This window comes from Sylvia atricapilla, chromosome 6, assembly GCF_009819655.1.
Source record: "Sylvia atricapilla isolate bSylAtr1 chromosome 6, bSylAtr1.pri, whole genome shotgun sequence".
Classification (NCBI taxonomy): Eukaryota; Metazoa; Chordata; class Aves; order Passeriformes; family Sylviidae; genus Sylvia; species Sylvia atricapilla.
Window position 1 is genome coordinate 12,317,576 of NC_089145.1, and position 23,123 is coordinate 12,340,698.

Here is a 23,123-nt window from a genome sequence, read left to right on the forward strand (position 1 = left end):
ACATTTTTAAATGTATTGGTTAAATTATATCAGAGTATATTATTGTAAGAAGTTGCATCTAGTGAAGAGAAAGTCACTATAAAATAGCCCACATTTTTCTAATTTTCTCCACATTAAAACAAATTTATTTGAAAATAAAATTCCTTTTACTTTTAGCTGGGGGTTGCATTAGAGAATCTGATTCCTTAAAAGAAATAAATAACAAAATCCAGTCATTCTGTTTTTTTTTTTTTTTTTTAATTTTTTTTTTTTTATTTAATTGGCTTTGAACCTATACCCAGCACTGAAAAAGGCAGAACAAGTCCCTTGAAACAGATTGTTTCAGTAAATACCTAATTTTCTTTGTGCAGTGTTCCAAAATACTCCTCTCGACTAGGTTTTCCATGCATACTTGACCTCTAGTTTTGGATTTATCAAGCAACAGAAGAATGTCATCCTGTGAAAACCCTGTCTCTTCTTTTTACAGCTTCAGAAACAGACACACGGGTCAACTGCCCTTCTCCTCCATCTCATGTACAAGAGAAGAGATACTTGCAAAAAAGAAGATCTGTTTGGGGGGACCAGATGAGCTATAGCTGAGGGGGAGGAGGGGAATAGGACAGGCGTTCCAGCTGGGAGTCCCTCCATTAGCGCTGGCAAGGAGCAGCCAAAGTGCCTGCCAACATCCAAGTGCTACATCATCTCTACGTGCACAGGAGTGGATCAATTGGCATCCGTACCTGTTGGTTTAAATTTACACTCCTTCCTGTGAAAGCTTAAAGTAGAAATGTTGGCACCTGAAATCCTGTAATCACCGGCTCCAGCCCCGGACCGAGCCACACTGGCAGGAGAAGGGATTGGAGTGACTGGCATCGACCACAAGGCAAAATTTAGCTTTTTCCTCCCAGCAGGAGGAAACTGAAATACTCTGTTACAACAGAATCGTCTGGAATTTGATTGTTTTATAAAATAAATATTCTGTGTGGACAAGGAGTGCATAATTCCCCAAAGGAAATGGGAACAATTAATTGTTAGCGTAGGAAGAGAAAAGCAAGAGTGGAGCTAGAGAGAAATATCAGACTGGCAGCCCAGTCATTTCAGTTCCTGCACTTTATTTCTGTCGGTGTAACTGTATAAATCGTGATAAAACATTCCTTTAGGCGCAGCCTAATATTTGTAAATGCATCCTCAGAAAAACTACCTTAGAACCAGAACAAGAGGCGTGAAAACGGAAGAGATTTTAAATCAAATACTTAGACTCCTTCTCCCGGGGGATTCCTTTGGTGAGCATACGTGCGAGGGAACTGCTATTTGAAACGAACTTTCAAATTTGGCAGAGCGGGGAAGGAGGAGAAAGCCTTCCAGGGAGCATCCCCTCGGCCACCCTCTCCAGGGCTGCAGATCGTGAAGGGCTACGAAGACGTGTTAGGGGAGAGAAAAAAAAATCAACTCAAAAATCCTCCCCCCTCAAAGTGGTTTGGGTTGTCCCTTGTAAAAAAGCAGAACCCAGACCCCCAAAAAACGAGCGGGTTCCGCGATCGTCGCTGCGCACACGGAGGGCGGCGAAGCGGCGCAGCGCCCGCCGGTGGCCGGCCCGCGGGATGGGACGGGGCCGGGCACCGAAAGGTGGACACGGCCGTGCCTCCCCGGACGGCAGCGGCTCGCCACTGCTCTTTGTATTTCCCTCGTTTTTTTTCCCCCTAAACTTCCCCGCTGAAATCTCATCAAGAAAGCATCTCCCGCCCCGCGGCACTCCCGAAATTTATCCACCTCCCGGTGAACGCACAGCGCCTGGCCGCCGGGAGTGGTGACCCTGTCATGGGTGGCTGTAAAAACACAAACGAGGAGCCACCGGGATGCTGGCAGGAAGGCTCCCCATCCATCTGAAGGGCGAAACGCGCCATCCAGCCGCGCTGGTCACCTGCTCCCTGCGCGGCCGCGCAGTGTGCGCGGGGCTCTGCTGGCCGCCGGGGACGGCGACAGCGACACAGGCGTCTCCCACCGCTGCCGCCGGCGGAGCCCGCAGCCGCCGGGAACTGGGAAGCGATGCAGGGGAGGGGACGGGCGGAGCCGCGTCACACCGGGGGTCCCCAGGACAGTCGGGGGCCTGCGCATCCCCGCCCGGCCACCGCCCGCCGGGGCATCGCCGGCTGGGCACCCCGTGTGCGGCGGGGCTGCCGGTGCCGCCGTGCCCGGCAAACGCCCCGCGGCTTCGGGCGGGCGGGAAAGGCGCTCCCGGCTCTCTCGGGAGGCGGTGGAAGCGCTCTCTGCGCCCAGGCGCTGCAGAGCATCTCTCCCGGGCCGCTTCTCCCCCTCCCTTGGCCGCTCCGGGTTGTGTCCCCCCCGTGTCGAGTGTCCCCGCGGCCGCCCCCGCCGGGCCGGTGCTTGCCGCGCCTGGGCAAACACCCTCCCGGGCAAACATCCTGAGCCGCAGGTGCTGCCGTGACAGAGGGTCCTCGGCGGGTGATGCATGGGCGGCGCGCAGCTGCCCGCTAATCCCTGCCCGGGCGCCTCTTCCGTGCGCCGCACCTGCCCCTGGAGCTGTGTGATGGATGGACACGGTGGCGATGCTGAGAGTTTCCTCTCGGAGCGCGGAGTTACTCCGCGGCCCCGGCCCGCTGGGGCAGAGCACGGGAGCCGCTCGCCGCCGCCACGGGGCTGCTCGCAGGTGCCACTTGTCCCTCTCCCCGGTGAGGAGCGGCGGGTGCCGCCGCCGGCGCTCCCTGAGCTCCGCCGAGAAACTGAGGGGGCCCTGGCGCGCTCCCCTCGGGCAGCCATCAGCGCTGCCGCCCGCCGTGCCCCTGCCCCGCCGCACATCCCGCCCGTGCCCGCCGGCGCGGAGCTCCCGCCGCCCACTCGCGGCTGCTGTCGGGGCGCCGGGAGAGCGCCGGGAGAGCGCCGGGCGGGCTGCGGGCCGGAGGGGGCGGGAATGCCCGGGGAGGGAGCGGCCCCGCTCTGCAATGCGGTCCCACCGCTGCAGAGGTCGCCACGCGTGAGGGGGGCGCGGCGGGAGCGCTCCCCCCGCCCCGCCCTGCGCAGCCCCCGGCCGCGCCTCGCCCGCGCCGCGCGTTTTTTGTGAATGGGACGCTCAGGGAGCGGGCCATGACGTCACCGCCGGGCCCGACCGGCGCCCAATGGCGGAGCGGGCGCCGTCGGGCGGCCGGCGCGGCGATTGGCTGGCGGGCGCGCGCGGGCGCCCACGCAGGCGGCGGCGGCGGCAGGTATAAAGGCGCGGCGGGCAGTGCGTGACACCGCGCATCGGCGGCGACACCGGCACCGCGCCCGCTCCGCTCCTGCGCTCCGCACCCCGGTAAGCGCGGCTCCCTGCGCGGGGCGGGCGGGTCGCCGCAGCCCCGAGTCTCTGCCGGGGAGCGCGGCTTTGGTACCTCCATTCATGTGCTGGTGTGCGCGGGGCAGCGGGAGCCGAGGCGGGGGGACGGTCCTTCCCCGCTCGGTCGCATCCTCACCCCGCCGATGCGACGTGCCGTGTCCGGCCAGGACATAGTGCTGCGGCAAAGGTCACGGCCAGGGCGCCCTGGGGAAGAGGAGCATCCTTGGGAAGCGGGCTTATAGTTCCCGTCGAGTCCTGGGAGCTGGCAAAAAATGAGGATGATGTGCTGGTTGTGATGTGCTTCTTGGCGTCCAAGACACTGATGCTGTGAGAGAGGTGTATCTCAAATCTTCAGTGCTAGATATTTTTACAGGTTTTTTTTTTTTTTCTTTTTTCTTATGACTGATTTTTAACTTGTCCTCTTCTCTGGTTTCAGAGTAGAGATATTTATTGAAATTAGACTACTTAATTCTTAAGTGTAATCTGAACGGAGTGTTAGTGTGCTGGCTCGCAAGAGGCAAGCAGCTTCAGGTAAAGTGCTAACAGGGGCACTTTGTTTTCAGAAATGTTAAACGCTTGTTGTTTTTCCTTGTGCTTTGTATCTCTCCATGTCGGACACACGGTCTGTGACATTGTGTGCAGTAGTTAGCAGAACGTATTCTCTGCCAGTTTGAGGAAAACTGCTTAAAGCTGACTGCAAATAGCTGCAGGTCTTAAAAGCCACATTTTTTCTGTAATAGTGCCAAGCTATAATAAAATTTTGAGAAAACTAAAGCACAGTAGCAATACTCAACATAAACAAAAGAGGTGAATTTAAAATATAAAGCAGTTCATATTTGTGCTACTTGTGGCTAGGAAGCAATGACCTCTTTAGTGGAACTTTCAGGATTGAGAGGGTTGGAAAACAGCCATTGCTTGATGTACCTCTTTGTTGTAGAGAGGAAATCATGGTTATGCTGAAGATTTCATCTTTCCTTGCTGTTTATGCCTTGGTTGTGTGCCAGATGGACAGCTTCCAGGCAGCCCCAGTCAGGTAAGAAGCTGGTCCTCTTGCTGAGTGCTCTGTCTGAATGGTATGAAAATGCTTAATATTCCTGAGGGGTCTAGGAGAGAAACAGACCACGATGAAGGAGAAAGGGGGATGCTTTTTGTGCCCTTGGTGTTCTGATTCTATCTTTAAACCCAGCCTAACGCTGTGCGTGAGGGGAGGACGTCGGGGTTTGCACATTCACGCCCTGAAAGGCACTGTCAATGACACACAGCCTGTCAAACCCCTCTCTCTGCAGCAGTCTGCGGTTTATTCACCCTGTGTCCCTTGCCTCTGCCTAGACCTGGCCTGGAGTCCATAACGGATCGAGTGACCCTCAGTGATTATGAGGCTCGGCGGTTATTAAATGCGCTGGTGAAAGAATTCATACAGATGACAGCAGAAGAGCTGGAGCAAGCCTCCGAGGGGAACAGGTAAGGACTGTAGTCCTGGGCAGCAGAAAAGCAATGTGGGAGTGTCATATGTTTGATGTTTAGCAAAAGACATTTGAGCAGACCCTCTTGTTTTCTTGGGGTTATGGCTAACTGGTAAAGGATGATCCTGCAGAGACATCTTAGTGTTGGTGTCAAGAGAATGGCTTCCACCTAGTTAACCTGCCTCTATCTGTCTCTTCTGAAAGTGGAGGGCGATTTGAGCTTGAATGAGTAGGTTGTGTTAAAATATGGCAGCAAAAGGTATGTCTTCCCGGTGGGAGTGTTAGGGGACTACTCAGTCACTCTTGGATTCTCTGTTGTGCAAGTGCATGCTGTTGTAAGGCATGGGAAGTCCCTGGCAGGAGGGATGTGTTCCTCCTGATGCACGCAGCACCACTCTCCCTGGGACCAAAGGCATGCAGGAGCATTTGCATTATCCTAACAGGATTTGCATTGCAGTGCATGGGGATGGATGAGACACTAAACAGCATGTGGGATATGGGGAAGTTCAGCTTCCTGACCTCTGACTATATGAGCATCCAAAGGGCTAATGGACTTGCTTGTCAACAAAATTGGAATAATTAACAAATAGTGTTTTCCTTCTGACTGCTTTGGTATGGACTTGCCTTGCATGGAATGCGATGCAGAGGGTTTGGATTTATTTTGAATGAATGTTTTAAGTTTCCTAACCGTAGATCTTTTATGTAGGGAAGAAATGCATGAATGAATGTGCATGTTTGAGGTTCCTCTTCCTTTGGGCATGTTTTTATTTTCTTCCCCCCTGCAGCCTGGATAAACCCATTTCCAAACGCTGTGCCAGTCTGAGTACTTGTGTGCTGGGCAAACTGTCTCAAGAGTTGCACAAATTGCAAACTTACCCTCGCACTGACGTCGGGGCTGGAACTCCTGGCAAGAAACGGAATGTGCTGAGTGACCTGGAACATGAACGCTATGCAAACTATGGGGAACCCCTAGGAAACAACTAGACATGCTTATTTCTCCCCCTCTCCCTTTTTTAACCTGATGCATGTGGATCTAACTCTGATTGCTAACTTTGCTGTGTTCTTTTGATTCTGTTTTTGACAGAGAATGTTTGAGATGGGACCTAATGTTAGGAAGACCAAGAACATATAACATGCATACCAAACTAGGGGAAAAAAAATAAATAAAAATGATCAGCACTGCCTTGACATTCCAAATGATTTTCTTAGACACTGATTTAAAAAAAAATCTAGAAAAGGTTCTTCATTTCTGGCTGCTAAATGTACAAGTAGATTCTTTCTTTTGTGCTTGCCCATGCACTTGTTCAATAAACCTATTTTTCTATAAGGATTAGATCCGCTTGGTTTAACAATTTGTTTTAGAATGTGAGATTTCTAGATGATGCTAGAAAAATTTTGCAATTTGTCTTAGTGTTCAAGAGAGGCAATGCTAGTAACTTCTAGAAAAGTTGAAAGAGAAAGCTGAAAAGTCAGAGTTCTGCATATAAATTGATATGTAGTGCTGTAATCAGGCGTGCATGCAATCCTGCTGGTAGGGACCCTGAGAAGCAAAGAAATCAGGAAGGCTCATACATATTCATTCTAACAAACTAGAAATGTAATCCTGTTTAAAACTGGGTACTGAACTTGTTCAGGTAAGAATTTTGTGCTTTTTTTCTTTCCTTGTTTTACAATGGGTCTTTGCACTATGTTTAAAGCTAATATACCTTTTTAAATACTTGTGTTGATTTACAATTCAGTTGTATTAGGTTGTCTTGCATTAAGAGTCAAACCCAGATTTCTTTACAGTTCTGTTGCAGCAGTGCATCTATCTTGTAATTCGAGGCCTCTTTCAAAAACTTGGCATTGATTGTAAAAACAACTCTTCATTGTTAACATTAATAAACGGCCTTGCGATGCTTAGCTGAGAAAAATTCCTCCTACTGCAAGAAAGACTCATTGCTTTAGTACAAAATTCTTCAAGCAAGGATTGTGTGAATGCATATTCCTTGAAGTTCCCCATCTAGCACAACTGTTAGCTGAATTGTGAGCAGAGAACTAATACTATCAAAGTCTGAACTGCTCTGTAGTGAAGTTCTGTAGCTGACTAAGATCTAACTGGAGGAAAGAGAGGTCCTCCCATTCCCACTAAGTCCTGGAAGCATTGTCTTTATGTGTGGTTCAGCTCTGAAGGCAGCTGGTCAGAGTCACTGTCAAAGCTCCTGTAGTGATCAGTGATGCTGCCATCCATGTGTTTTCTGGCTGTTAGGGAGCACAGATGTTGGTTGGAGTGAGAGCTGAAAAATGTGTCTGCTACTACCTGTCAGGAGCACCTCATGCAAAATACAGATGTGAGCTTTTGGAGGAAGCGGGGATTGTTTAAATTCTCCAGATCTGAACCTCCTCAGCTCCTTTCCATGGCCATAATGCCTGGCTGGAGGCAGGCAGTAGCCCAGGTGTGGCTGAAAATCTGGCCTGGATTTAATCTTCAGTCCAGCTGCTTTTATAAAGTGAGCCTGGCATGGAGGAAACCAGAAAGAGGCTTCTTTTAGCAGTTGTAAGCCGTGCACAGAAGGTGCAAATGCCTGCTGCCCAGCCAGCCTACTTTAAATCCCGCAGGATTAGTGATGTTTCAGTGTGTGGACACAGTCATGTTCCATGCTGTGGGGGCTAACTCTTCCTTTTCCTCCTGAAAAGCAGTGTAACAGCACAGAAGAGGGCCTGCAACACAGCCACCTGTGTGACCCACCGCCTGGCAGACTTCCTGAGCAGGTCAGGGGCAGTGGGCAAGAACAACTTTGTCCCCACCAACGTGGGCTCCAAGGCCTTCGGCAGGCGAAGAAGAAGTGTCCAGGTCTGAGAAGCTGAATGGTGACGTGGACACGGTAAATACGTGGCACCAAACACAACCTGGGGCATCAGCAACGTTTTAGTTTTGCTGGGGGAATAGCAGACCTGCAGTGGTCCCCTCTGAGAAGTGTGGAAGGAAAAAAGTAGTTACAAATAGACCAAAGATGCGTAGACTGTGCAGAAGAGCTTTTGGAGATGTTCTTCTTGGGTAACTAAGCAGTTCACAGTACATTAACTAAACACAACAATTTGGCTGGAATTATTTGCTTTTTTTGCGACTAACATTTCATTATCAACTCTGAATAACATTATCATATCAGTAACTCTGGTTTTCTTTCTTACAGATTGCAATGAAACTGAAAACGCCACTATAATTTCTAATGGAAGTAACTCTTCTTCATAAACCAAGACCACCAAAAAGATTAATTTTTCATCCTACTACTGAAAATGTTTTATTTAATACAAATGAAAACACTTCTGTTATGTATAGTAAAAGAGTATCTAGTTATTAAAGTTAAATTATTGTATATTCTTTTTATATGCAACTCTATTTCAAATAAAATGTGACAGCATCTATTATTTATTTATCTTCCAGCTTATGTGATCCATGCTATTTATCCTGGCCCTACTGCCAAATCTCGGGGATTATACTAAACTGCTGCCTGGCAAGGCATATGTGTATTATACAGTGTGCTGTGCCTTGATGTAAAACACTTAACTATCCTGATTGTACAGTATGTTAAAAAAAAAAAAAAAAGAGAAGAAATCACTTCAATATTGTATTATTTGTGAATTTACGCAAAATTAAAAAAAGTATTTTAGATACACTTCTTGGATTGAGAAACTGATTTTTCATTTGGACACGCTTATGGAGACATGTGGCACTAAGCCAACATCATTGCAGATCAGCTAGTCCATTGATCTGCTCCAGCCTTATTAACTATAAGTACTAAGGTTTGAGTCAAAAGTTCAGAACAGAAAGAATGGCTCCTTTTTATATATATTTAAAAAAAAAAACCCAAATGAACCAAAAGACACCACTTAGTGAGACTTCTGCTAGAAAAGTAAAATGAAGCCACAGCTACATTTAGTAAAAACTTGGAGGCAAATTTCATCATGTGAAGTCTAAAACTCAGTATTTTTATACAGGCTCTAGTTCAGATGAAACGGCCTGACATCCGCTGTAGATTTTTGTGTTAGGTCAAAAAAAAATGAATTAGAGAGGAAGAGAGAGAGAAGCCACGGAAATGTACATTTCTTTGAAGCAATCCTGAGACAGAGTCTATTTAGGGATCAGGGATAAATAATTAGAGTGAGTGGAGAAGAGGGTAGCTGGATCCATTCCATGGACTTCTAAGTGGTGCTGCCAACTTCCTTCTCAAAGCTGCTGCTGTTTCAGTTTAGTAGCTGAGTCAGATATTTGTTTAGATTTGTTTCGTGCTTTACAGCCTGACCCTAAAATCTGCTTCATCAGTTCAGATGAATCCCAGAATGGGCAAGTGAAGAGGCCACAGGGGCTCATGTGCTCCCTGCTCCAGCAGGGTCATCCTACAGCACAGAATTGCATCCAGAGGGTTCTGGGTTATCTCCAGTGGGGGAGGCTCCACCTTGCTATGCAAAGCAGAGGTGAGGGTTCTCATGCTGTCTCTGTGTCTCTGCTGCAGGTGTAATGCAGAAGAGGAGCTTGGCCAGCCCCGTGGGGACAGTGAGGCTGCCCTGTCACCAGCCCTGTGACCACGCTTCCAGCCCGTGCTCGTTCCCGGCTGTGGGATCACCCCTTGGGGAGCAGCAGCCCTGGTAAGTCAGTGTACAGAGCAGGAGAGGAACCACTGCACTGCCTTTGTGCGAGGGTCTGCTTGGGTCAGGCCAAACTGCCAGTTTTGGAGCCTGTAAGCGTTTGTTACCATGTTTCAGATATTTCCCCCCATTTTTCTTTACACACAGTGGGGGTGACATCCTGGGATTGCCTGGCTACCTCAGCAGCACCTTTCCCTGTCACTGCAGATCCTTTGGGCACAGGCGGCAGCTTGTTTCTTTTGTTGCCTAATACAGCACTCAGCAGTTAAATCTTCTCCAAGACAGAATGCTAAGTACAATTATTGGGGTGAATAAATGTAATTTAGTGATTCATATTCGATAAGAAGCCAGGCAATGTCCATAGGCCCCTTCTGGCTTTAAAGTCCAAATGGTCAGGCAGTTTATTTCGTGCCATTTACAGGCATTCTCTGCTGAGAGACACCTGAGGCTTGGTGTAATTGAATGTTGGCTGTAGCATCCATCTAATCTAGAATCTATTAGTCCTTTTCAGTTTAACAAAGTTATGGATCTTTCTATCAGACAAAGGGATTTCCTCAGACCAACACTGTATACCATGACACAAACCTAACATGTAGAACATTCCAGTAGCCTTGGTGCTGGCTTTTACCTTGTCCAGGGTATAGGAAGTTTAAGTGAAACTTTGTTACATGGTTTTTGTGTTGATTGTTGTTTTCTTTTTCCTTAGGAAGAACTAGCTACTTTCCCACCTCAAGATCCATTCCTGTTGTATCTTCTCTCTCATTTCTCCTTAGAATCTCTGCACATCAATGCAATACACTTAGCAGTACATATCCCTGTAAAGGACAGAGGGTTGAGCACTTTGGAACCAAGGAGAAATACAAAAAAAACTTTTCTGTGATGTGAAGAGATAGGAGCCCTTCCCCACAAAACTGATATGCTCGGAGCTTTAGAAGAAGCAGATTGTTATTGAAACTAGAGAAAAGCAGAGCTGTAAGCACTAATATTTTGAACAAGATTTTTGTGGTTTTAAGGCAGTAAACATGGTAGAAGGAATTGGAGAGCTGCTAGAAGGTTGTCAATGGCTGACTGTGAACAAGTGGAAGAAATTGCTTCCATTTTTAAAAGGTACTGTTCTGGACAGTATTACCCAAACTTGTCAGCTCTCAAGTAAACCCCAGACTTCTACTTCAGGAGAAAATATGTTTTGGAATTAGCATTTAAAAAGGAAAAGTGTGGTTTCTTATGTACTTTTTTTTTCCCATTTTAATAAATTGCTATTCTAAGAATACTTGAAGCTGGTGGAAAGTATGACATTGGTGGAGTGTATGTGAGTGGCACCAAAACCAGTCACTTAGCATTCAGTATTCATGCATGAGTGTCTGTGTTCTTGTTTATGAGGCAATAACAGCCTCACTATAGTTTGTTTTTAATACTTTTAGGTGTCTGTCTGTCTGCGTGTTTTTTCTTTAACCGCTAAGGTTTTTTTTTTTTTTTTTTTCATCTGAGTGAAAATGAAGTCTTAGGAGAGTACTTTGCAAGCAAAGGCAAAAATGGAAGAAATTTCTGAGAAAGAAAAGGGACAGGTGGTGATCCGCTCCTAGACCTGACTCAGTTTTTGGTTCAGGATCGCTCACCGGGGCATTGCTGCACACACTGATAGAGCATCATTTTGAAATAACCCAAGTGGACTTCCACTGTGACAATTTTTTTTTCTCTTTCTGTTAGTGAAATTTAATTCATCTTCCTGAAAGCTTCCATTATCTGCAGTGTGAGAAAGGAGCAGAGCTAATGTTATTGCTTCTGACACTGAACACTGCCAAAAGCAACTTATATCAGGCAGTAGTAAATTTTGGTATTGGTTATCTAATCCAGCATTGTCATGTCTAATTAGCAGATTGAACATCTCTAAGAGGTGAAGAGTTTAAAACATGCTGGAGAGTTCGGATCTGTGCATTTTTGTGGACTGAACTGTCTCAGAACAGGTGGATACTTATTAGAGGTAAACTTGGTGCTTTACCCAGGCTGAGCACTGGCAGCTTTGTTCCAAACTGGTCCCAATCACTGCCTCTGGCAGCCAGCTGAAGGCTGCCCTGGCAGCTCAAAGGGCTCTGTCTGGTGCACACCTTTGCTGTCTCTTTACTGTTCTAAAAGGCACCACATCCTTTCCCTATTCTTCACTTTGGGTGCTCCTTATGCCTTCTAAAATTCTTCTTTTCTGCAGAAAATGTCCAACAGTACTCTTTTTTTTCTTTTTTTTTCTCTCACAGGAAATAATTCCTATTCCCAAATTACACCTATCATTATCATACTTTCCCTGTGAGCTTCCCAGTCTCAGTGAGATTTCTGATTCAAAGGAGTAATCAGAATCATTGCAACATTCATCTTTTCTTTCTATTCTTGGCTTCACCACAGCTCTTATTTTCACCAATTACTCTTTTGGCTGAGACTGAGCTGTGATCCCAGCTAAATTATTAGTGTCACCTCCACGAAAGCAAATAATTGCCTCCCAGTCTGAATGTGAAACTCGAGGGCTTTAAACACAGAAGCATTTGTGTGATTACGACCAGCGGATGCCGAGGCGGCTTTGTCTGGGGGCTGCCTGCCAGACACCCCAGGTGTGTCCCTGAGAGGCCACCTACCCCACTAGAGCACAGTGGTGGACAGGAGAGCCACTTTCCAGTCACCAGCTCCTGTCCTCCCCCAACCACTGTGACCCTGAGGCATGCTGGAGGGTGCCTCCTCCTCCTTTGCCAGGGCTGATGGAGACAGCAGGCTCTTGGCAGGACCTCTGGAGACATGGAAAGAGGAGCTCACGCTGGAGCAGGTTTGTTGGCAGGGCTTGTGACCCTGTGAGAGACCCATGCTGGAGCAGCCTGTTCCTGAAGGACTGCACTCTGGAAATGCTGGAGCAGTTCATGGAGTGCAGCCGTGGGAAAGACTCACACTGGAAAAGTTTGTGGGGGAATTTCTCCTGTGGGAAGGACCCCACTCTGGAGCAAGGGAGGAGTGTGAGGAGCCCTCCCCATGTGGAGAAAGAAGCTACAGCAGCAGTGTTTGATGAACTGAGCACAGCCCTCATTCCCCATCACCCTGCATTTCTGGGATGGGGGAAAAAGGTAGAGAAATTTTGAGCAAAGTTACACCTGGGAAGAAGAGAGGTAGGGGGCAAGGTGTTTGTAAGACTTGTTTTTACTCACTATTATTTAACTGTGATTTTCTTGAAATAAACAAAACTGGTTTCCACAAGTTTACTCTGCTTTGCCCATGACAGTGAGTGCTGAGTGATCTCTCCCTGTTCCTATCTCGTGCCATGAACCTTTCAGGAGAGGAGAAGGAATACAGGTGACCTTGCCCCTGATAAGTAACCATATAATAATAACCCAATCCAGCCTTGCCCCTGATGAGTCACAGCTATATCCAATAAAGATAAGTGTGATAGGTGAAGGTCAATCATCATGGAGGATCATGAAGGAGGAGGAATCATGAAGAAGGATCCTGGGGAGAGAGCTGTGAGCTCCATCTGAGTGTGCAGTCAGAGCTGTTGTTGGAACCTGCAGTCACAGTCTAGCCAGGTAAAAGCCTGCAGCCAGAGGTTATCAGGAAATAACTGGCAGTCAGAGGCTGCAAGGGAAACCTCCAGCAGGAGCTTGCTGCAGCCAGAGCCAGTGAATGGTTGGAGTAAGGATGGCTGAGCTGGGAAGGGGAATAAACCAGGACCCTTTTCATGCTGTGATAAACAAGAAGTCTGTGCCTTGGCTCATTTCTAGAAAGTGGGCTGCTGCAACATGTTATGTTTTCTCTCTCATGGCCAGCTGAGGATGGAGAGTGACTGAGTTTGATGGGTACCTCAAGTTTAGCCAGCATCAACCCACCACACTGAAGGAACATAATCATGTGGCTATTTGGAACCTTTATGGGTTTTTTTGTAGCTTTCCAATCACTTTGAATGTCCAAATATATTGTGTCAGATACATTAATTTGCATGTTATTCTGCTGATGTGCTTGAGTGACTGTTACAAGTCATTGCTGTCTTTTGTTGTGGGAGTCAATTATTCTACTTCGCATATGTTCCTAAAGTAGTTGAATAAATAGTTTATAATTTCATTTTTAGCTCATGAAACGGCCAGGATTTTGCATGGAACCATGTCAAAGTTGTTACTTGTAGTGTGTAGGAATGGCCTGTTACTGGAAATGAATTCCAAGAAAGTGCATCAGGGGAAGGAGGACACTCCTTGTAGTTCAGTGACTTCCATGTGGACAGGCAAATTTTATTCTATGGAACAGTCTTGTAGCTTAGGGGAACTTTTTAGCATGTCAATCCTGCTAGACAGGCTGAAGAAGACAATGTAGCCAGGGTCATTCTTGAGTGTGTACGTTTTCCAAGGAAAGTTTTACTCCTAGTTAATGGAGTCCTTCTTTATCATTCTGTACTTAAAGATACTATCTGAGAGTTAAATTAGTTATGAAAATTAATATTGATTTGTGTTCTTAATGCAATAGAAGCAGAAAATTGCACAGAAAAAGGAAATGGTTCTGACCTTCAAATACTGGAAATACAGAGTTTAAATGAAAACTGCCATAGTTTTTGTTTAAAAGGCTTACAGATAAGCAGATGAGAGACCAAGCCATTTGGAGCACTTTATGTACACTGAAAGTGAAGTCAAAGATTTTTTTCCTAAATTTTGTGTTTTGACTCTCTCTAGTTTAAGCTTAGCCTTGGCAAGGTTGCACACTTCAGTGGACAAAAGGTTTGTTTGCATTATATGAAGATGCTGTTTGCTTCTTCTTCATGGCTTTGGTTCTCAGGAGAAACAAATATCTTTATTGCACCTTTTCCTAATAGACAGAGCTATGTGTTACCTTGCTCCTCATCTGTCAAAGCACTGTGTGTGTTTAAACCCACATGTATTTAGTATTTAACTTAATGAAGTGCCCTTGTGACTGAAGTTTTTGATTGGATTTGTGTCCCTGTAGTGTTATTCTGGTGGCCATCTCCTCAGCAAAAGTTTCATTGCTCGTTTGTCATTGCTTGTTACATTTGCAGAAGCTGCGCTTCTTAGGCTGCCACTGGTGCCTCTGCAGTGATGTGCAGGGTAGGATTGGAGGTCAAGCCTCTACTCCTGTAAAGACCTGCAATCTGACAGCTGAAAAACACTTCTAGTTCAGGTGCTTTTGATGATATGTCAAGATAATATTAACTTGAGTTGTCTCTGCCAGCCAGCCTTAAGCTGATCATGCTCCATCAGCCTCCTAAACTCCAATAAAACTGTTTTCCCCATCAGGTTGTTGTGAGTTCTCTAGCTATGGACTCCAGGATTGCCTTTCCTTATGGCCAATTCCCCTCCACAGCCAGGTGTTGCTCACACAAGTTGAACTTGAAACCTGCTGGGTGTCACAATGTACAACCAGCCTTCAGCCTGCCTTTTGTGCATCAGGGGCTTTTTGCTGTATATTGTATAATGGCCTGATTTAGTATCCTTTGTGTCTCACAACTCACTTTTCCCCCAGCCTGCTCTTTTCAATTCGGTTGCCATTTCTCTGGTGAGCTGAATCTCCTTTACAGCACTCACAGAGGACTCTGAATTGGTATTAATACAATGTGTACCTATAAAGCCCGTTTCTATCACCACAGAAGTATGAAGTGCCTGTAAGGCAAACAAAAATCTAGACTAATATTTCTATGTCTTCATTTCAGTCTCAGGTTAAAGCTATATGTGGGAGGAAGAGAGGGAAAGGCTGTTTTAGTGACTGCATAGAAATAAAAACTCTAAACCTGCTCAAGTTAAGGGAATGATTGGTAAATGCATCTTCTAGAAGCTAGAGGGCACAGCAGCCACAGAAAGCCTCCGGTATAACTCAGCAGGACGTGTGAGTGAGTCAGAGTAGCTTTTGCTTCCTTTCACGTTGAAATGGCACTTGCTACTCAAGTGCAAACAGATTTTTTTTTCTCATTCTGAAAAGAAGTGACTGAAAGTCAAAATTTTCTTTCTGGGTTTTTATCAGTTTTGCAGATGGTCTAAAGGAAAATCAATTATTCGCATTGCTATTGATATAGATGAAGTTGCCAATATATGCTTCCCTTTTTAATCCAGATTAGTTCAGTAATAATACAGTTTTTTGAAGGAGCTCCTATCATTAACCATTTATAGATAACTACTGAAAACTGTTTTTATGGAAAAGGTCAAAGGTAAATTCATGGGCAGAGGAGAGTTGCTGTCAAACCTAATAACCACAGATGTCAGATTTTCACCTTTTTCACTGTTTTTTCACAAAAACCCCAGTGGTCTGGTGGAAGTATTCGATAACTTTTCCTCACCCTTACAGAGTTTTTCTGTGATAGTCCTGGTGTATTTTATGTTACAAGCCATGTGTCTTACCAGTGTAATACCTGTGTGAGAAGGACATTGGGAAACTTTGTGGTACAGACCAACCCTTATTTTGTTTGCATTTTGAGATGAAGTTCACAGGCCTTGCCCTAAGTGTGTAAGTGAAGCAGAATATCCTGACCTGCTCTTTGGAGGACCTCCCCAATTTCCAGTGTATTTTGTTTTCAGTTCCAAGTAAGCTGGTGAGAGAAGAGAACTTTTCCACTTTGCAAAGGACACAAGATACATGTAGAAATTGATTTATGCTGAGTGTCTCAGGGCAGTTGACTTTCTCAAGCAGAAAATCAGAGATCCTGTGAGGTTGTAGGACTTGAGCATCACAGAAAGGATTCCCTCCAGCCTTTGGGAATTCTGATTTCCACAGGCTTTACGCCTAAAGTCGGATGGGTGCTGAACCACAGGATGATATTCCAGTAAACAAAACAGCACTGGTGGAATAATGAAACTCTGCTGAATTATTCATTAGGTCCTGAAAGATGCAGAGAGAGTTTTCACAGTAAACACCCCTGAAGATGAGAGCAGTGCCAGGCACAGCCCTGTGCCTCTGCTGTGCACCTGGCCTGTTTTCTCAGGTAGGCATCTGCAAAAATTCATGTCTCTGCATAAACAGACTGCAACAAGCATGTTTGGTAGCTGTCAACTGAACTCATCTTGGAATTTATGGCTCATCCTGGAATAGTCAATCTAATTCCAAAAAAACCCCACTTAAGTGCAGGCTCTAGTGCCATGGACATAACACTAAAAGCACGTTCAAGCACTTTGGTACAAAGCAATGGACTACTGCACGTTTTTAAAGGGAACACACCTTCAAAGAGAAGCACATCTTCAAGCTTGCTGGCCAAAATCTGATGATTCCTCATAGTAAGTGTTTCAAATAGCTAAGAGAATACAGAATACATCAGCCAGGTTCCAAAAAAACCTGTGTACCAGCAACACAATTTTAGCCCATGAAGCATTTTCCCAGCTGGCCTTTGGAAGCTGAGGAGCAGCACAGCCTCATCCCAAAGTAGGTATCTCGAGGCACATTACTGCCTCTGCTGTCACAGTTTAAGAATGTGCAGGCATGTGTAAATGTGAGTAGGAAATTTAAAGGAGGGCATCCAGCATGGGCAGAGAAGCTGGAGTGGAGAAAGTTGTGATGGTGAGGCCAACAATGTCTATAAAACTGAACTGTGGTCTTTCCAATAAAAAAAATCTGGAGGTTTAGTTTTGGATGGTGCTGAGAGGGAGTGTCTGCTGAAGCCTGCCAGTAGTGATGGCAAGTGAAGCAGTGTTTTTCTCTACAGCTCTGGAGGAAAGATTACGTTGGAGGTGGGGGCAAGGAAGAAACCCCTCTGTAGAGGGAATTTAGAATCCAAGCTTCCCACCTTCCCAACAGTAAATTAGTTTTCCAAAACCCCGCTTTAAGCTTTGGTAGAAGCAATAAAATGTGCAACATTAGGTCATGCTGGTTGCTGGTATCCACTCGTGGCAGAGAAGCATTGGCAAGGAGAATCATGCTGCCACCTCAGATTTGTGCTGGGCTCGAGCCTGGTAGTGGTGACAGGTGCTATGAGAAAATCCAAGAGCAAAATAGTGGGTAATACCACAGGGTTTGAGAAACACGAGTTAGAAAGTGCTGCTCATTGAGTGCCATCTGTACTGGCTGCTCAGTGAGGCAGAATCCAGAAAAAAAAAAAAAAGTATGAGTATATAAGCAGGGCAGTATTTTGAACAGGACAATAATGATCCAAGGAAAAGCTGGGTGCACTCAAGCTTTCCCTAAGTGACTTTGCATCTAATATAATGTATTTTTAGGCTTATATTAATATGAAATCCTAGTATGTAGAAATACACAGATTAATTTATCTCAGCTGATGTCTCCTTATAGATGTCTGGCTTGCTTCTGATGGTGGTTGCTGCTGTCATACTAGTTGAAATTTATCAAGAACAAGGTGCAGAGTTTCATTATCAAGTCTCATAGAATAATTTCCTTTTTTTTCAACCTGCAATGTTTAAAAAATATATAATTTACAGTTTATTACAACGTTCATGGAAGAAGCAAAGTTTATTAAGATGTCTTGTAATCTTAGAGTAAAATCTAGCAAATTAATTTGGTACATTATTGTAAGGATCTAAAAAGTTATTTGTTTTGCTACTGAATATCAAAGCATACAGCTGTTGGAGAATGGGACTCTGCCCAAAGGCTTTTTTTTCTCCTGATAGTAATTTGTGGGAGACTGAGACAATGCTTGTCACAACAGTGGAGGTTTAAATTTAATATGATATTATGATCTTCACACAGTCTAAAGCAGTCTTTGCCTCTGTTATAGCAGATGTGCATCCCACCTTTCACAACTCCATTTGGTGAGACTGTGATGTTAGACAGAGGCATGGAAAACTTAGTGTTGTTTCCCTGAAATTGTACATATTTATGTGCTGCCATTGTCAGAGGGCCCCCCTTTCCTGCCTGGTGACTGGGACTATGTACTGGTTTTGGCACTTCAGTCTCTGTGCTTGATATGTAAGAGATTGTAATTTATAGGGAGAAAAGAAAGTAATGGGAAACCATTCACTCTACAAAGTTAAATACTCCTGACTTCTCCTGCACAACTTGCAAATTTTGACTCGATCTTTTGTGCTATCTTTGCCTATAGGGTTGAAATAGGATGATGTTCAGTTCCTGCTTCTCTGAACTTTTGACACTCTCACTGGCTGTTTTCTGTATGTTATTCCCTATCCAGTCCAGATGTTTCTGCACACGAGCCACCCAGCCACTCAGCTTGTTTTTTTTGGAAGGAAAAGCCTTGATTTTTGTCTTGTGATGGAGGACAGCATTAGAATGTGGAGAGTACCCATTTTTTTGTGGAAGGGCTCCAGTGGCTTCAGCATTCTTGCATGATTAGATGTGGTAACTGCCCAACTGCTGCTTTGAAGCTGGCTGTGGCAGAGGTTTTGTGATTTCTGTAGTGTTTCTTTGGGTGCCCTGTTTTGTGTGCCTGAGACTATAATTTGAGCTCGTGGAAATCCCACAGGAATGGTCCTTGGGATCACTGGCCCTCCTGTCAGCCTGTACTTGACTGATGCTGCCTGCAGCCTGCACTCCCAAGGGACCTCGATGTTTTAAGCCCAAATTTAGATCTCTCCCTCTCTTGAAACATATGTTGACTTGTAGTATTTCTAAAAAAAGGTTATGTGAAAAACTGGTTGATCACTCTTCAGGCCAGGTTTCTAAACTAGCTCCACACTGAGCATGTTTCACTAGGATGACTGAGCCTGTCTGAGTGTTGCAGCCATAAATAAGACAAAATTTTGAAGGAGCATTTGTGAGAAAAGCTGACTTTGGGCTATCTTGGTAAGATGCTGATTACACTTCTTGTTTTGGGCCACAGTGCTTTCTTTTATGGGTGAGAAGAGTGTGTGGAAACCTGGCCTGCTTCACAGAGCTCTTGGCCCAGGTTAGGCTGTCTGGGAGATGAAAAGCTGGGTTTCCTCTGACTTTCCCTATGGCTTGTACAACACATTTCACATTATTGCCTTGCTGGAATGAATCCATGGGAGAGGCAGAAGAGGAGAAAGGAAGTTCATGTTTTCTGGTCAGAAGATTAGGAACAAACTTCAGTGGTGATTGTGGGGTGGCTTTGGGCTGTGCCTTGCTCTAGGCACTGCCCACTTAGTGCTAGGCAGCAGCAGAGGTTGAGAGCACACAAAAGTTTAAATATGGGAGGAGTAAAATGAGAAAAGACAAACTGGAAAGGGCTGAAATTCAAACTTTAAATTCAAAGAGAGAAGATTATTCTGTTTCTCCCCCTTTAAAGTTTTTGGGAGACCAGTTGTGACTAAAAGGTGTATGGAGGAAGAAATGTGCCCTAATCTTCGGAATCTGGGATGCTGTTTAATCTGCACTGGATTGTTGTGGTTTAACCTGGCAGGCAGATTAACACCACACAACCATTTATGCCCTCTCCCCCCACCACCAGTGGGATGGGGGAGCCAACTGGGAGGGAAAAAAGAGTGAAACCTATGGTTTGAGGTAAAGACAGTTCAGTAGGAGAGAATTGGAAGAAGAAATAACAGCAATAATAATGATGATAAAAGATTTAAAATACACAAAGCAAGTGATGCAGGATGCAACTGCATCCAGTAGCCAGGAAAAGAAAAGAGTATTGGTGGTACCATTGGGAGTGCTAAGGAACACTGGTATCAGGGCCAGTGATCACTGAACAGTTTGAGCACTTACAATGAGAATAATTAATACCAGTTTCCTGAGAAGGTGGTGGAATTTGCCAAGCATCCAAAAAACAACCAGACCATTTTCAGGTCCTGATTATTTCCTGATGAGCTGCCTGACCCCAAGGGCCTGTAGCAGCCATGACAGTCTGCCTTTGCAAAGCCCCTTAGAATAGATCCATTCAAATACAGACATAATTACACCTCTCCTCACAATATTATATTTCAAATATCCTCCCAGTAATCAGAATCACTGCAATGTGTGAGGAGTGAAGAGCCCCTTTATCCTTACAGCAGAAAGCATATGGACTGTTACGAGCTAAAGAAGGTTAATAATGGGAAAGGCTAATAGAAAAGGCTTTGAGGCATATCATCATAGTCACAAAAAAGGCATGAGGAAATCTGGGAGCGAGTGACAATGCTATCCCTTTACCAGAAAATGCCCCGATGGAGTGTGAGTGAGAACAAGAATCCTCTGCCTCCCCCGCAGAACATCACAGCTACAGAGGAGCTGTTGTGCATTTCAGTTTGTTCCCATGGTTTTAATCTTCTAACTTACTCTAATTATTCCTATTCAAGGCTGATTTATGTTTGGCAGCTTTACGTTAGAAGGAGTTTCCTTTACCAGAGCAGCACATGCTCGCAGGCAGGATGGGGGGAATGTGATGTGTTCAAATGCAGTGTGAGGCAGTTGCTTGGCCAAGAAATCTCTCTGACACTGCCTGTGCAGACAGATTTTGCCTTATTTGCAGCAAGCCCTCGGTTTTCTGTCTCCCCTTGATGAAGAACAGCAATGTTGACCTCATAAGGGATTCCTTCCAGTTGGTTTCCCAGGGTTTTCTTTGTGCTCATACACAGTTTTTTTATTTTAACAACTGTATGTTTTTTGCATGAGCAGTACATAACACAATAGTAAATCCATGAGAAGTTTCCACCAGCTGTGCTGTGTTATGCTGCAGCATTTTGCTTTCCAGAATGGAGAACAAGTTTTTGTCAGTTGTCCTCAGGACCCTCACACTGGGATGGTGACTTTGCAGGAGAGAGTGGGACACACCTGACAGCTCTGTAACCAGCAAAGTCAGAGAAATTCCAATGTTTCGTGGGCACTAAGTGTCTATAAATTGTATCCAAGTTAGTTTCCTGCTAGGGGAAAAGTGAGGAAGTAGCTGCTCTTGCCTTTTCAGGAACTGCCTGTCATCTGGAAACGAGCTTGAGAAGCCTATTAGAAGGGAGCAGGGGAGCCATAATGGGTGTAGTATGGCACATGGCAAAGAAGTGAGACCAGAAAGTTTAACAAACAGCATGGAAATCCACGGGAAAACAACCTCTGCTAGTTCTGCTGCCTGTACAGAGATGTGGGCTTGGTGGTTTCTCCTCGGTGGGGACAGGTGACAGCTGGGGAGGCGACCATTTTTCCAGATAAAAAGCAACAGGTAGTAGTAAAATTATCATGGGGCAGAAAATGAGACCACAGAGCAACCAAGGGGCTGAGCTAGAAGGGGAGGCTGGAACTTTGGCCAACCACCCCCAGAGGCATTGCTTTGAGATGCAGAAGGTGACTGATGTGTCTGCTGTCACCTACACACAAAAGGATACGCCAGCTGCTTGTAAATTATGCTTAAAATAGAGGAGTCACTGAGCTCCTCACTGATGAGCATTACTTCAAGAAACTTTACTGAAACAGTCTCCAAAGTCTGTGGAGTGTAACCATACACAACAGTGAACAAAATGTGCTGGTTTGACTGAAAACCTGTAATTTGGTAGATTAGCAGTTTGCAGAGGTAGCAACCCTCACTTAGTGCTAAATTGTAACTGAAGGAAAAAAAAAAAGAGAAATAGATAATTGATTTGTCTAATTATATGGAGGGTTTATTTAAAGTGGAGATTAGTCTGCTTTAAAAAAAAGCTGTATTGAGTAAATGTATTATATGCTCAGTGCATTTACTGTTGGAAGCATGGGATTCCCACATGTGGTATTGTTTATTTGGTTTTAAAATGCATAAAAAGAAATGCATTTTTGATACCAAATCATCTTATCTTTGAAAAAGTATAGGTGACCCCAGGTTATGCCTGCGGTAGTATCAAAGTAGTATTTGACTTAATGAATGAGATTTTACATGCCCCATGGTCACTGGTATTTCTGAGGAGAGTAGCAAGGACTTTGGTGGTTTCTCTTTGGAAAGATCTGTGCTGGTCTGCATGACAGACTGAGGGAGATGGAGCCATGTCTTTGTGGAAGCCATGCAGGGGTGCTTTCCTTGTCCCACTCGGTCCTCATGAATCCTGGGGAATGAAGTGCGGCAAATGACAAATTCCTGCTGGATTTTTTTCTCTCTATTTTCATTAACCTCTGAATAGATATTATTTTAATTAAAATAATCTTGACAGCACCTGTGAAAAAGCTGTGGGGGTTGTAACAGCAATTAAGTGTGTTGTCAAAGATGATAAGCAGCCTGGTATCACAGGAAGGAAATTAGCACTCTGACCAATAACAGAACAGTAATCTTAATCCAGTGCTTTTTGCCTCTCAGGAGCTCTTTAAAATGGATGGATTTTGGAGACCAGGCAATTTTAGAACAAGACAGTTAAGCAATCAGTGCCATAAAACATCTCCATTTTAAAAGTCAATGTCATACTGGTGTAATGTTAGTGACTGGTGGTTAGCCAGAAAGAAATGTGATGTTAATTAGACATTAACAATGCAAAGCCTTGATGATTTTCCTATGTTTTGGTTATCAGAATGATTGGGGATTGTATTCTACATCAGGTGCTGGTGGTGGAGCCTAGCAGTGATCTGCAGGTGTCTGTTTGGGTTGTCCACTGCAGAGAGGAGGTGTGGGAATGCTGTCAGCCCTTCACTGCTGTGAGGACCATAAGGTTTGAGAGCCTTGGTTTCTAGATTGTGTCACCACAAGTCTTTCATTACTCAGGAGCTGCTCTGAGCACATAATTCACAGGTCTTTTGGTAAATTGCAAACTCCTTAGATTATAGTATTTTGCTCATCCTAAAAGCACCATTCGTCCTCTAGATGACTGACATCCCACTGGGGCAAGCAGAATTCAAATCAAACCCTCTGTGCTGGCCTAGGTAGGGAGGCAGGAGGAGCAGGTGGAGCTGCTGTGGGTGCAAGGACTGGATTGCTGTGC

The 23,123-nt window shown here is 45.2% G+C and overlaps 1 protein-coding gene across 3 annotated transcripts; it reads left to right on the forward strand.

The window, feature by feature from the left end:
• Positions 1-3,242: 3,242 nt before the first annotated feature.
• Positions 3,243-8,196, forward strand: CALCB (calcitonin related polypeptide beta). 3 transcript variants are annotated; one of them, XM_066320809.1, is made up of 5 exons: positions 3,243-3,289; positions 4,248-4,343; positions 4,640-4,771; positions 7,450-7,637; positions 7,947-8,196. In XM_066320809.1, the coding sequence occupies exons 2-4, from the start codon at positions 4,258-4,260 to the stop codon at positions 7,610-7,612; spliced, it is 381 nt and encodes a 126-aa protein (XP_066176906.1). In that variant the 5' UTR covers positions 3,243-3,289; positions 4,248-4,257; the 3' UTR covers positions 7,613-7,637; positions 7,947-8,196. The 3 variants fall into 3 exon arrangements, with proteins under 3 accessions (XP_066176906.1, XP_066176907.1, XP_066176905.1); XM_066320810.1 differs by having other exon boundaries at positions 7,453-7,637; XM_066320808.1 differs by lacking the exons at positions 7,450-7,637; positions 7,947-8,196 and adding an exon at positions 5,559-6,466.
• Positions 8,197-23,123: the final 14,927 nt, after the last annotated feature.